At 34.4% G+C, this 15,541-nt stretch overlaps 1 protein-coding gene across 1 annotated transcript in view; it reads right to left on the bottom strand.

The window, feature by feature from the left end:
• Positions 1–2,394: 2,394 nt before the first annotated feature.
• Positions 2,395–15,541, bottom strand: part of BUB1B (BUB1 mitotic checkpoint serine/threonine kinase B) — a 58,725-nt gene continuing 45,578 nt past the window's right edge. Inside the window, exons 18-23 of the mRNA XM_031952081.1 lie at positions 12,798–12,898; positions 11,097–11,258; positions 9,142–9,284; positions 7,255–7,426; positions 6,176–6,282; positions 2,395–2,950 (exon numbers count right to left, since the gene is read on the bottom strand). Of these exons, the coding sequence (XP_031807941.1) occupies positions 2,716–2,950; positions 6,176–6,282; positions 7,255–7,426; positions 9,142–9,284; positions 11,097–11,258; positions 12,798–12,898 (920 nt within the window). The 3' untranslated portion in view covers positions 2,395–2,715. The remainder of the gene's footprint in view (positions 2,951–6,175; positions 6,283–7,254; positions 7,427–9,141; positions 9,285–11,096; positions 11,259–12,797; positions 12,899–15,541) is intronic.

Here is a 15,541-nt window from a genome sequence, read left to right as displayed (position 1 = left end):
CTTATTTTCCTTGGCTTTTAATTAGGTTGAGAGCTAACAATAGTGATGAGAGACAGACATAGAGACAGTATTTTTTTTTTTAATTTTAAGGAACAGATGGAGGTTCAGAAGGAAGTTACAAACAGCACTGATATATATATATATATATATATATATATATATATATATATATATTTTTAAATTAACAAATGTTTGTATTTTGTTTCTTTCCCACTTTCCTTTTCTCTAATGAAAAAACAAAACCAAATATAACTCTTCTAACAAATACATATAGTCAAGTTAAACAAATTCCCATATTGGCTATGTCCAAAAATCTTAACTCTCATTTTGCATCTAAGCAGGAGTTTTAAAAGTAACATGTAGAATTTATTATATGCTTAATAACAAACAAAAAAAAAAGCAAGTAGCATGGAGATTCACTGTTTCATATAGAATCTTCTTTTTTTGTTCTGCTCTATATAAAGAAAAAAATGCTCTTTTTTGGGGTTAAGTTCAGAATAAAAATATAATTATTTTTAAAAATTCAGCAGATGGCAGGAGGTAATTAATTTATGTTTGCTTTTTACAACAGTAGAGCAATAACTTTACATGTCAAGGCAGTTCACAGGATCATAGTATTTAGAGCTGGAAGAAGCTTCAGAAATCATCTAATCCAAACCTTTCAATTTATAGTTGAGGAAACTGAGGCCCAGAGAGTTGTTAAGAGGTTAAAGTACTAAGTGGCAAAATTGGGACTTAAATCCACATCTTCTGTTTGCAAATCCAGTGTTCTTCCCATGATACCAAGTGATCAAGCTATAAAGAAGAATAAAAAGGGCTGACATACCTGTATATAGATGTTAATTTTATCACAAATTTACAAATGTGAGAAAATATATGCATTTGTACTTGAATTTGAATTTTCCTTAATAATGCCTTCAAGGTCATACCACCTTTTTAGTACCTAATCTATCTCTATAAACATATTTATATATACACACATTCCTGAACTATTTCTAGTTCTGATGTAAAAATTCTGACTTTTCTAGTAATCATACCTAGGTAATAGTTGTCAGTTACTGTTTCAAATATGTTCTAAATGGCATAGATGATTTTGTCAGTGCCCTGGCAAAACCTGTGAACCATCTCTGCCTCTGATGAATTATGCCTCCATGCTGTCTTTTGGCTGGCTAAAAAGTATTAATTAAGCACTTAGTATATTCCAAGCTCTGTGCTAAATGTTGGGATATATCTAGAAAATAAAGATACTTCCTATTCTCATAGGCTCACACTCTTATTTGAGGGAGACAACACATTAAATACAGTCCAGCTACACAAGGTAGATATCAAGGCCGAGAAATCTTAAGGGCCATGGTAGATAATAAGTCCCAGGGGTTTTGGGATTATATTGTTAGGTTAGATGGTAGCAGAGGGTGAAGAAGGAGTATGGAGGGTTATAGAAGTGGGGCAGATAGTGGTATCTAGTTGTCCTCCCTTGACTGGAAGGAATAGTGATTTCCATCTTATCCAAGTTGTGTGAGCTGTCAGCCTGGATGGATTGTGGGCAGCCTAGGTGGGGAAGCAAAGGGATGGTAAATCTTCAATTCAACAAACATTAAATACTTATCCCAGTGGAAGGTACTGAGGATAACAAGGGGGGAAACCAGCAGGCCGACCTATACGTGTCCTACCTACAAAATAGTTCATGAGCTAAAATTATCCTTATTCCTTTTTCTCCCAGCAAAAATTTCCATTCTAAGGCTACCCACTCACTCATCCACCCACAGAAAAATGAGATATTTCTGCAAAGTTGATGATTTTTGCTTTAAACTATCTATTTATGCCATATTCTTAAACTATAGGCTCCCAAAGCAGCAGCTTTCTTTTGAGTCTGCACCAATAAAAATTGAAATCAATATTGAGATGGCCAGAGGGGTAAATTAAAGGGATTTTGCTATGAATTCTTAGCAAAATGTAAGAAACTGAGCTTTAAGCAAAATGTTTGTTATCTATACTTCAGCATGCTAATTAAACATTTCCTAATACCTAAAGCAGTAACAGGTACTCATTGGGATCCTGTCAGAAGAACTCTCAGAGCTTGGGATAGATATAATGATAGTCTACTTTTATGAAAGTGTTTTTTAACTTATACAAAGTACTTCCTCATAATCACCCTGTGAACTGGGTAGTCTTGGCAATATTACTTGCATTTTATAGATGAGAAAACAGAAAAGGATTAAGTGCCTTACATGTCTGAGTCAGTACTCCATCCAAGTCTGCTGACTTCAAGTCCAGTATTTTCCAAGTTGACTTTAAATTTATAGATTATAATTTGTAATGGTCAAAGTACCAATTACCTTCATAGCTATGTCATGGATTTTATTACCTAGTAAAGGCAAATTAAAACTTGAGGCATTGAAGTACCAAATACAATTTTATTTTTACAAAACAAACAATGATCATTAGTAAAAGGAACAGGGATACCTAAGGTGAGGTCAGGTAAAAGACATCCATATGCATTTTTAAAACCAAGAAACTTTTAAAAAGTTCTAAAAAAAGAAAAAAGAAAAAAAAGCCAACATTGGCGACATCATTGTATCAAAAAATACCAGGTAGCTAGGAGTATACCTCTACACAAAAAAAAAAGGACCAAAGTGTTAGCAGTGCAGCAGAACATATCCCAAAAGTAAATCATATTACAGTTTGTATTCTCCTTCGTAAAGTTAACCTTTATCTCTAGGGAGAAGAATGGGGGGGAGACAGTGACTGACCACCAGTTTGGGAGAGCAAAGCCCCTGAATTAATCAGTTTTTCCACTTTCCATATAGCTCTGTCCAGGTGACTTTGAAAAGAGTCATCAAACACTCTACTTGTTTCTTCTTTAAGCTCTCTCAAAACAGACATAGTAGATTCATCACTGGCATTTAGAATCTGCCCAAAGAACTTGCTCCACAATTCGCTATCTCTTAGCCTGAAAACACACAAATACATTTTCAATAGGGTCAGATACACAACAGAGTTCAATCAAGATTTTTTTTGTATTGAGCCAACAGAATTCCCCCCCTCCCCCCAAGATGTAAGAGAAAAAAAAAAAAAAAAAAGCATTACCAGGGTTGGATGCCAAAAATGAAAACAACAAAATATTATTTTATCAAGCTGCTAGAATTCTATCTTTTGCTACAATGGGCCCATACACAGAGAATAATTAAAACGGTCCATCGAAAGCTCATATCCATAGATATACATAAATTTGAAGAGACCATCTGAAGAAAGAAACATAATGTACATAAAGGGAAAGAAACTCTTCCATCGCAGTCTATAATCTCCTTTTCTGGTCATTGAGATGAGAACCATGGATACATTATAATGGGCCAAATGTAAGAAAATGGATCTTGTTTCCTCTTTTTTTTTTTTTTTTTTTGAGCCCAATGGAAAGAAAGAACACTGAAAGCTCCTTTATTGCCTTCCCACTGTTTTACCATCTCCATTTTTATCATATATTTTTACCATAATTTTAGCAGAAACAGAAACCTATCACTAAAGGAAATTCCTACTAGTATTGTACAAAATTGAATCGTCAGGAGACAAAGACTGACCCAACTTGTCTCTGGTTGTGTCAGCTGTGTCAACAATCAATTTGAGAATCACAGGAATCTCAAAGGTAGTAAAAGATAAAAGAAAGATCACCCAATCATTTTACAGATGAAGAAACTACAGCCCAGAGATTTGCTCAAAAGTACATAGCTAGCTAACTAGCAAGAAAGAACTAGAATCCATAGCTGAGAGACCAATCCTATATATCTTAAATATTTTTGTCTATATACAAATATATACAAAAGGAATCACATATGGTCAAACTGTAAAACAAGAGCACTCTAATGGACTTGAGAATGCAATATCAGCCAATTACAAAAGTACTATTAACACTGACCAATTACAATAATTTTTATTACTTTCATTTAATCTTTAGAAATTTAAATTCAACAAGCATTTTATTGTTTGCTAAGTACAAGACATTTTGCCAGTTGTTGGGAATATAAAGACAAAAACAGTCCCTGCCCTGAAAGAGCTTATATTTTACTGGATTATACAACTAACAGATGATAGATACAAGAGAGACCAGGGAAAGAATTTCCTACAAAGTGGCATCCAAATTCTATTTTGGAGGAAACTAGGAGTAGAATTCTAGAAGGTAAAAAAGGAGCTAGCTATTCAATGTCTAGGAAGCAGCTTTTACCACATGTTGCTGCAGGAGAAAGAATGCTGGAACAGCAAGTATTTGACTGGAAAGAAAGTATACAAAAGGAAAAATAGGAATGAGTCTGGAAACATGGGTCAGAGCCAAAGAAGCAATAGAAGACCACAGAAAAATCATGGTCAGGGGAATGAGTTTTGTGATCTAAGTGAAGGGTAAATTGGAGAGGAGAAAAAAATGAAAGCTAGGATGCCATCATTGAAATAGTCCAGATGAGAGGTGAGGGTGATGAGGGTCTGTGTAAGCAGAGAAAAGAAGATGGATATATGATAATGAGAAGGGAGAATAAGAATCAGCAACTGGATATACACAATGAAAGAGAGGGGAGAGTGAAAAATGAGGATGGCCTCAGCAGAAAGAGTCAAAGGAGGGTAGGTTAAGGAGGAAAGAAGATAATCAGTTTCAATTTGGACATGTGGAGACTACGGGACACCCATGAAAATGTCTAAGAGGAAGTTAGTAATGCATGATTGGAATTAATGTCTGTTTTCCCAGTTCCAATTTAGTTAAGTATACAGAAAGAAAAATACAAAGCATATTCTCAATCCTGTATGGCCCACCCTTTCCACTTCTGCAATGATGGTTGAAAAACAGTGGGAAGAGGAACAAAGGATGCTATACCATTTACTCATAAATGGTTTTGTCCTGAGTCAACAAGAAAAATCTTAAGCTTTTTTCTGCTCTTTATAGCTGCTTTAAAAAGATCATTTATAATAGACACCTCTTATCTTATCTCTTCTCACTGTCTTAACTCCTTATAGTCTGACTTCTGACCTTATAATTCCACCAAAGCTATTCTGTTCAAAGTTACTAGTGATCTGTTGCCAAATTCAAATACCCTTTCTCAGTCATTATTCTCCTTGACCTTCCTGCAGTCTTTGTCATTGTCTCTTTTGCTGGAACCCCCTTCAGACTATGTTCTCCAATCACAGGTGCTCCCCAGGATTTCTGACCTGGATCCTCTTCTCCCTCTATACTAATTCACTTCAAGATCTTATCACTTCCATGGATTTGATCATCTCTATGCTAATCATTCTCAAAATCTTGCCCTTACCTCTCTGCTGACCTCTAATCTCATGTCTCCAAGATGTCAGTAGACATCTTCCACTCCACATGTGCAAAACTAACTTATTCTCTTTCTCCCTATATCCTCCCTGCTTTTTAATGTCTCTATTATTATTGAGGATAGCACCATCCTCTCACATCTTCAAGCTTGCAATCTAGGTGTCATCTTTGACTCTTCTCTATCTTTCACTCTATATATTGCTTCTTTGCAACATTTTTCTCAAAGAAATACACTCCCTTTCTGTCCTCTGACTCTCCCATGATCCTGGTATAGGCCCTCATCATCTCATACCTGGATTGCTTCAAAAGCCTGCTAATGAGTCTACTGTCTCAAGTCTCTCCCCACTTTATCATTCATTTAGCCACTAAATTTCTCTAAAGTGCAGATCTGAATGTCACCAATAATATTAACTCCAGGCTCAAATACAAAATGTTCTATTTGGCATTCAAAGGCCTTCATAACCTATCTCCTTTCTACCTTTCCAATCTTCTTATAATCTTACACATACACTTTGATTCTCTAACAATAACCTCCCCTGTTGTTCCATGAACAAGATACTCCATGTCTTTAACCAAGAGCATTTTCTCTGGTCACTATGCCTAGCCCAGAGCAGGCACTTAATAAACTTTACTGACTGTTCTCTTATATATTGTACTTTACATACATTGAAATATTCATGTTTGTTATTCCCCCCCCCCCCCCCCACTGTTATCTCATATAATCCTTATAATAACGCCATGAGGTATGCATTATTATGTTTGTTTTAAAAGAGAACACTAGGTTCAAAGAGGTCAGATAACTTTCCTGAAGTTATATATCCAAGGGATTAAAGAGCTAACTCAAAAAGAAAGACACTTGTATTTGGTAATACTTACTTGGAAAGGTTCTGAAGGAGTTTCCAGTGAGAACCATCCCAGGCAACTTGTAAGTGCTCCTTAAACAACAGTAAATGTGCTAAATCGGCAATACCAATCAGGTCAACCTGAAATTACCAAAAAGATCTATCAACTAAAATAATTTCCCACTCATTATCATGGTAGCTAATTAAAAGAAAAAGAATTTCATGATTACTATTTCAATAGTCTAAGGCTAGTGCCCTACCCCACCTCAAATGACCTTATATTTAATTACCTTAAACTTACATTTATGGCATTTAAAAAAGAGGTATTCGTCTTTCTCATTAGAACTTAAATTTCTAGCAAATAAAGATTGTCTCATTCTTTGTCCCTGTATTGCCAGTGCTCTACACAGTGCCTGACTAGTAAGTACTTAAGAAATACTTGATTGATCCCTCCACAGAACTGAGCAGCATAAACAATTCCAGGGACTGGCCTTAAAAACAAGAACAAATACTTAAACTGCCAAACTTAAGAGTTACATGTTCTAGATGATTTATATGCTTGGCAACTGACATCTAGAAGCGGCACAAACCATTCCTGTTACAGGTTAGTTCATTAATTACGAATACCCAGGGCATACATAACTAACAGAAATTAACATAATAGTAATAATGCCTTAATTTCTATATCACATTCTTGTTATCCTTATTTCTAATATACTTTCACATAGAGTAGATCTTCACAACAGTCCTTTGAGATAAGAACAAAGTTTACTCTCATTTTATAGGAAAAGAAATAAGGTTCAGAAGTTATGGCTTGATCATGGTTACAAGACTTAACTGGCATATGGAAGAAGAATTCATGCTCACTTGTTTATGCTGGTTCGGAAAGGTGGGAAAGGAGTCTGTATGGTTATCCCTTAGTGAAATATTTAAACAGCCATGTTATATTTTACTTTACTTTATAATATTTACAAAAAAAAAAATTGGATACAAGAACAGAGATAGAGAACAATAAATAAAGAGCTAGGTCATTTAGCTCTTACAGAATGCTCAAAAGAGGAAGAATCTAAGAAGTTAGCACTATTTTTGTTCCCGACCATTTTATACACTTACTTGGTAAGGAGAAACACAGTTGGCAAAAATTTTTTGTTCTTCTAGGATCTGTACAGTCCGAAAGCCATGTAGGGTAGGAACTTCTGGTTGTACCTTCAGGTCTACGCTGTAGGAGAAGTCCACTATCTTCAAAGCCTGGTCATTTTCATTACAGACACAGGCACTAATAATCCTGAGCACAGATTTCAAAAGGAAGAAAAGTGCTAAGTTATAGCATCCCCAAGTTGCCTAGGGGAGAAAACATAGAACAAAACAAAACTTATACTGCAGTTACTTAGCCATGCCTATGGCCCCCTCCAATGGTTAGTTCAGAAAATACATCTGTAAAAGTACTCTAATGAAGAGCAAAAGGTTACTTGGATGAAGAGGATATAAGAAAACCATTTCAAAAGGAATATTTAGATCATTACACAATTATTTGGAAACATTTTTATTGAGCTACTACAGCATAATGAACAATGGGGGCAGTGTGTGGACAGTGAGTGTATAGCAGTATTTTCCACTGGACTTTAACATGAGTGACAACAAATTTCATAGGCTGATTAAGAGTTGTGACAGAGAAAATGAAAATGCATATAAAGGTAAGCCATGATTGTGTTCACAGCAATCATATAGTATTTTCTAAGAATTGCTTACAATCCTCCTTCTTGAAATTATCCAGAAACAATAAAAAGATGTTTTTCTTAAAAGTTAAGTAGATGGAAGTTTTAGATGCTCACATTGTGAAACTTATTGAATTTTCTATTAATTTGACATTGTACATATCTTTGTTCTCAAATGAAGCATCCTAATATATTTTACTAGAAATAAAGATTATAATCACTTCCTAACACTCGACTAATTAGTAATTATGTCCTTGGGATTTATCTATATATCTATACTTATCTAAGGTATATAAAGCTATTCTCCAAATAGAGAAGCTTTCATGAAAACTCAAAAGTAGCTATTAACTCCTGATAGAAACAAATAAACTATGTTTCACCTTCAATTTGTTCTCTCTCTTTTTTTTTTATACAAGTAGGAAATATCATATTTTCAAATAATTTGCATTTGTAACTGATCCAACTGCATATTTAGTTTCACTTAAAAACTAGGACAGGCTCTTTCACTTTAAAGTTACCAACTGCAAATGTTTTTATTGAGTATAGAACCTCACTTTTTTTTAATTATTAGAGTGGAATTCCAAAACACTTTTGGAATTGAAAGAGCTAGGGGGGAGAAAAGGCTTTACAATGTTAATTCAGTTTCCTTATGGATCTGTCTATGTATTTTACTGATGCCCCCTGGTGGCTTGGGGAAGAATTTTCTGTACCTGGCTAAGTTCAAATGCTTTATACAAGGAGGGTTGTAGAAAGCTACAATTGTCATTAGCTGAGATCCTCAGCTTTGCACTGCAGTCCTGGCTGACTTGTAGGATTACTAAGGATGAGCTGACAGGGCCTATTTCATTCAAGGGTTTTATTATCTTGCTCTAGATAGATTCTAGGGGTTCTTTAGACATCCAGTTTATAGATATAGGCACATAACAGGCTCTTCCTTCCTTTATGGTTATGATCATCTAGTCCAATCTCCATTCAAGACCACCAAAATCAATAACCTTCTCATAGATTAGGGTTCTATTGATTGCTATGTAATGTTGTGCCTTATTTGAGGACATGGCCATATTTCTTTATTTCTTGAGACTCTAAATATTAATCTCAGACAGAAAAATAAAAAAACTTCTGGAGGTGGTCCCAAATAGACTGTTCTTAACCATCACTGATTTTTAGTAAGCAGAAATTTTATTCTTAAATGCATTCACGTACATCAAAAGGCATGAGAAAGTAGCAAGAATTCCAAGTCTTAAGGCAGAGCACAAGTGAAACACAATGAAAAACAGTACCCAACCTGTTTCCAAGTATCAGACTTCGAGGACCCAAATCTCCATGTACTATTTCTGCTTTGTGCAGCTTCTCCACTAATGCCAAGAGATTGTGAATAAACAAAATTGCTACTCCAGAGTCAATGGATTCACTGTGCTGCAGTAGATCCTGGAAAAAGAAAACAGAAAACTAATGGAAACATGCCATAAGCTAAATTGTTTCAGATAGATACACCATGCATAAATTAAGAGTACACCTATCGATATTTCTAATAAGTTCAGAATTTGAACAAAAGTTTAAATTCCCAGGACATCCATCAATCATCCTTTCCCTTTCATCTTTCCTCAGCTCCTTCCCTTATCTACAAACATCACTTAAAAAAAACTCTGCTAAATCCTTCCCCTCCCCTTCTCCCTCAGCATCAAGTTCTTCTTTTAACCCTTTGCAATCTGACTTTTCTAACAATCTGACTTTTCTGACAATTCTAATCAGGATTTTCTAATGACCAACCCAATGGTGTTTTCTTGGTATTTCTTCTCAAACATTTGAACCTAATTCTTTTTGAAATACTTTCTAACACTTGATTCATGTGACACTCAACTCTACTGGTTCTTTCTGTCTGCTCCTCTCTTCTGTGAGCTCTCTCTTCTTCCAAAACCTGAATATGGGCTTTCTCCAAAGTTCTATCTCCTCTCTTCTCACAACTTTTTTTGCAATCTCATCTACTTCTAATGGCTTCAATCATCACCTTCCTGTGGATAACTTCTCGAAGTATAGCTCTAGCTTCAATCCTTCTTTCAAGATAGTTTGCATTTACATTTACCTGTTGAACAGCTTATCAAGTTCCACTGGTACCTCAAAAATATGCTCAAAACCAAATTTAACATCCCTGCATTATCCTCTACCCTCTTGAAATCACCACCTCCTCCTAACAGTCTTACTTTTCTTATCACCATTTCACCAGAAACCAAAGTTCAAATCTTTAGTCATTCACTTTTCCTTCCCTTCATTCCCCACATAAAAGTAGTCCACCTAAGTCTACCCTGGTTGTCAAGTCCTATATTTACCCCCTTTTCCATTTTTACTTCCATCATTCTAGGTTAGAAAATCCCCCCCCCAAACTATTATAATAGCCCAAGTGGTTTCTCTATTCCAATTCATGCTAAACAAAACCGCCAGATAAATATTCCTAAAGTACAACATTGATCATCTTTTTTTCTGCTTAAAAAAATTCAGAAATTTCTTCATTGTATAAAGTCCAAACTCATTCTGATATTCAAAGCCCCTTCAAACATGACTCTAACCTATCTTCCCAGTTTTACCTTGTATTACTTTCCTGTAAGTATTCTATGATCCAGGCAAATTGGATAACAGTAGAAATGTGGTATAATGGGGGGAAATTGAACTTGGAGTCTATAGACATGGATACAAAATTCAGTTTTGCTGTTCACTACTATATAATTAAATAACTGTAAGTTATTTAATCTCCCTAGGCCTTAATTTTCCTGCCTGAAATTAGAAAGTTAGAATGGATAATTTCTAACATCCTTTTCAATTCTGCATCTTATGGTTTTATGGCTCTTTTGCTGCCAAATATACTCTAAGAACTTTGACTCAATTTTCTTTTCTCAACTGTGAATATTGTCCCACAACCCCACTGGACTGCTAAGATCCTGCTCTGTTCTTGAAGCCTGGCATATAAACTCCTGAGGAATACTATACACATCTCTGAATCCTCTACAGCACCCAGTACAGTGGGTTACATTCATAATACGTGCTAAACAAGTGTTAGCTAAATTGAACGAAACTTCATTCCACTCAAACTCATATGCTTTTCCTGATGAATGTATATGCCAAATAGAAAAGAAGCAGAACTAGTATCAGACACTCAATTAACAAAACCTAAGCAGATCATATTTCACTATATTTACTTGAGAAATATATCCATGTTATAGTTTTAAAGAAAGTAATCCAACAAACCCAAAGCGTGAAAAAATTTATATTCTGATGTAAAATAATACAGCCATCTTGGTATAGATAACAGCTGCAGTCAGCACTGAAATTGTGATCAAACTCTTCATTCAGACGCTCTCTTAAGTTGAAGATGATATAATAATCCCACGGTACAGGCTGAGAATACACCTGAAAATGATTGTTTAAAAATAAAAAGACATTGTATCAATTAAGTTAAATTCAAAGTCCCCAACCTTTCCCTTCTTTCTTTTTCTCCCTGTACAGAAGTGGTGACTAGGGATGGATAATGACAGATAATGTCAAACTTTCCCCAATATTGGTTGGTTTTTATGAACTGCTTTCCCCCCCACACACACTCTCTTTTACTCTATTATAAAGGAACTCCATTATAATTTATTCCCCTTTGGAAGCTACTCCTTTTGGGAGGGTGAAAAGCTATAAAAACAAATCAACCAAATTTATTTGAAATATATAAACAAATCAGTCTGTCTTAATTCCAACAGGGCTGTGACCCAGAAATCTCAAGTCCTACAAACAACTGCAACAAAGATGTAGCCGTAGCTAAGTCACCCCTATGATAATTCTACTTCTAGAATGAACTAAATTTTGCTGATTCATTTGGAAAGGCAAATCAAAAAGTCAAGTGAAATCTTTTAGCATTCTAATGCTAATTATAAAAGTCTGGCATCTAAATCACGTAAGTACTGTTCATATACAAAAATGTATTATTTGAACCCCACTATGTCTATAAAGCCACACAGGGGCAACTCGGTGGCAATGTATGGACAGAGACACTTGAATTCACATCTGGTCTCAGAAACTCACTAGCTGTGCAACCCTGAGCATGTCCCTCAACCCTATGGGCTTCAAGTTTCCTCATCTGGGAAATGAGATGGAGAAGGAAATGGCCAACCACTCTAGTTTTCTTTGCTAAGAAAACCCCAAGTGGGATCATGAAGAGTCAGACAGGACTAAAAACTGAACAATAGCAGCAACACATTTGTAAGGATGAATTATGATTATTGGTATGATCATCAAAACTTAGTGCCCCAAGGGATGCAGACCAGAGAAGTAGCATCCTACTTCATCTCTTAGCCCATAACCTTAGTATTTTTGGGTATGCTGGGGTGGATAGAAGGGTAGAGGAAACACTCCTGCAGCTTTCTTTTGGTATATAGAGAAAATCTTGGTATAAAAAGAGAAATTTTGTTTCCTTATAACTTGGTCAGCCACTGGTTGGATTACTAACTAAATTGCATTTTCTTCTTCAGCATACCTAAAAGTTAGTGAATCTCTTCTGAAATACTAATCTGAGCTAAATTCAAGTTTTCTTCTTTGTTCTTTACTTCCTGAGCTAGTGATGGGAATTTTTTCTAGCTTACAAGTCTCTGTGCCATTGCCAGTTCCAAAATCTGGTACTTAAAAGTTGAGAGGCTGACATTATTCTGACACATTTTGCTTGATGTCTAATTCCTATTACACTCAGTTCCTGACTCCTATCCACTAATCTCTAATTCTTTTTATGTGACCCCAGCCTTACTCGAAATTGATCTTTTTATCTATCCATGGACTTTGAGGAAAGGGAATTCTATACATTTCTGGAGAAGCTAAAAGTAACAAGTATCCCATATAATTACTGATGCTAGAGAAATCTATTTACATAAAGTATTAAAGTTGAAATGAAGAATATAAACAATTTTTTCCTACCTTTATTAAAGTTAATTTTTCAGAGTTGCTTGGAACTATCCAAAATATCCTGTAATCTTCACCGATCAAGTTTTCCTGCTTGATATAGTAATCCTCATTACCTATTAAGAAATTTTTTACTTTTATGAATTATAATAAGCATTGCTACACTTAGCCTTAGTGTCTGACTTAAGTGTAAGAAATATCATATTCATATCAAGTGGCATTTAGAATAAATTTCAAAATCAGTTTTAATACTACTTTTCCCACCAATTACATATCAAAACAATTCAGTTTCTATCATTATATAATGCTGCTGATACCATGTACAATATTTTACTGATTCTGTTCATATTTTGCCATCACAAAAAGGGCTACTATAAATATTTCTGTACACGATCCTTTTCCCCTTATGATTTCTTTGGGATACAGACCTAGGATTGGTATTGTTAGATCAAAAGATATGCAAAGTTTGGTTGTCCTTTAAATATAGTTTCAAATTGCTCTCCAGAATGACTGGATCAATTCACAATTCCACTAACAGTGCATTAGTGTCACATTTTCCCCCATATCCTCTAAGATTATCATTTACCTTTTTTGTCATATTAGCCAATTTGATAGGCGTGAAATAATACTTCAAAGTTGTTTTAATTTGTATTTCTCTAATTAGGATTCTCAGCACTTCTTCATATGCCTATAGAAAGCTTTGATTTCTTCACTGGAAAATCCCATTTATATCCTTTGACCTCTTATCAATTGGGGAATTGCTTGTATTCTCATTTATTTGATTCAACTCTCTATATATTTAATAAATGAGGTTTTTATCAGAGACACTTGCTAAAAAAATTTTCTCAGCTTTGTTTTCCTTCTAATCTTAGTTGGATTAATTGTGCAAAAAGCTTTTAAATATAATCGAATTTGTCTATTTTAAATTTCATAATGTTTTCTATCTCATTTGGTTATGAACCTATAACTTAATTTTTCCTTTAAGAATCTGGATGCTATACCAGTTGGTTCTTATGTTTTTAGTATTGATATTACTTCATTGCCTTTGGTACCTTTTAGCAAGATGTAATTTACTTCCTTATCTCTTTTAATTAGATCTATTTTTTTGTTTTGTTTTGTCTGACATCAGAACTGCTAATCCTGCTTTTTTAATTTCAGCTGAAGCAAAGTAGATACTTCTCTAGCCCTTCACATACTCTTGTTGTCTTTCAGTTTCAAGTGGATATCTTGTAAACATATTGTTGGATTTTGATTTTTGCTCCCCTCTGCTTTCCAGTTCCATTTTATGAGATTCTTCATCCCATTCACTTTCACTTATGATAACTATTTCCCTCCATTCTATTTTCCCTCTTGTTTGTTTTCTTTTCTTTCACTCTTTCCCTCCTCAATAAGTACTTTGTTTCTGCTACCACCTCCCCCAGTCTGTCCTTTTGGGTAATATAGGTTTCTTTTTTTCAACTGATCATGTATATTATTCCCTTTTTGAGCCAAAACTGATGAGTAATGTTCAAGCAATGCCTATCACACACCCTTCCATCTTTTGCCTAAACTGTAATAGGTTTTTCTGCACCTCTTCATGTGAAGAATTTACTCCATTCTACTGCTTCCTTCCTTCTGCACCCAGTGTACTCTTCTTTCTCATACCTTATTTTTTTTAATGTCACTTTAATTCACTCTATATCAAAACCCTTGATGTACTAGCTTGTACTAAATTTTTTTTTTTAATTTTAAATTATTATAAGTATCATCTTCTCATGTAGGGACGTAAATAGCTCAACTCTATTTTAGTCTATGTTTTCTATTCCCTTTTTAACTTTTTAGGCTTCTCTTGAGTTTTAATATTGGAGATCCTATTTTTTGTTCAACTCTGGTCTTCTTATGAAAACTTGAAATCCTATTTCATTGAAGTACCATTTTTTCCCCTTGACACATTATACTTAATTTTGCTGGACTGGTGATGCTTGGTTGTAGTCCTACTTCTTTGTCTTCTGGAATATAATTTTTCATGATTTCTGATACTTTGCTATTTCTATTTTATTTTTTCCTAATTATATTTTTTCTTTTTATTGAATAAGAAAAAACAGAATAGAAAAAAGACAGAAAAGGAAAATGTCTTGGGCCCAGCAGAACATCAGGGAGGATTCAAAGTATATAACAATAAATTTCCATTTCAAGAAAACGTATATAATAGAAGAAATAATATTCATGAATATCCTTTTTTTTTTTTGCTTCCTTGTAGGTTATTATTTTGTTCTCTGCTGAGAACTTTTTATTTTTTTTTCCCCTTTTATTTGCTCCCTCTCCTAAGTAGGCTATAATTAAGCATAAAAATATTTATATACACATATATACAAATTCACACAGACCCACACACATATACATATATCTATAAACATATATACATAGAACTATATGCCAACATACCCACCTATATTCAGATATATGCATCTAAAATAATATAGCTGACATATGACATATAACGTAGAATGTAGATTTCTCTTGACTCGATCTTTAATTTTGACTTTAATATAAATGATTACTATTCATAATAATAGTATTATCATGATATTATTTAAAGTGTAAATAGTAAATAAATTCTTAACTATTGTAGCTCCTTAAAGTCCTGTGTAATCCTTACTGTGGCTCCCTGATATCTGAATTATTTCTTTCTGCCCACCAGCAGTATTTATTCCTTAATATTCCTTGGAGTTTTTATTTTGGGATCTCTTTCCCAAGGTGATTAGTAGATTCTTTCAATG

This window comes from Sarcophilus harrisii, chromosome 2 (assembly GCF_902635505.1).
Source record: "Sarcophilus harrisii chromosome 2, mSarHar1.11, whole genome shotgun sequence".
Classification (NCBI taxonomy): Eukaryota; Metazoa; Chordata; class Mammalia; order Dasyuromorphia; family Dasyuridae; genus Sarcophilus; species Sarcophilus harrisii.
This window is presented reverse-complemented; position numbering and strand designations above follow the sequence as displayed.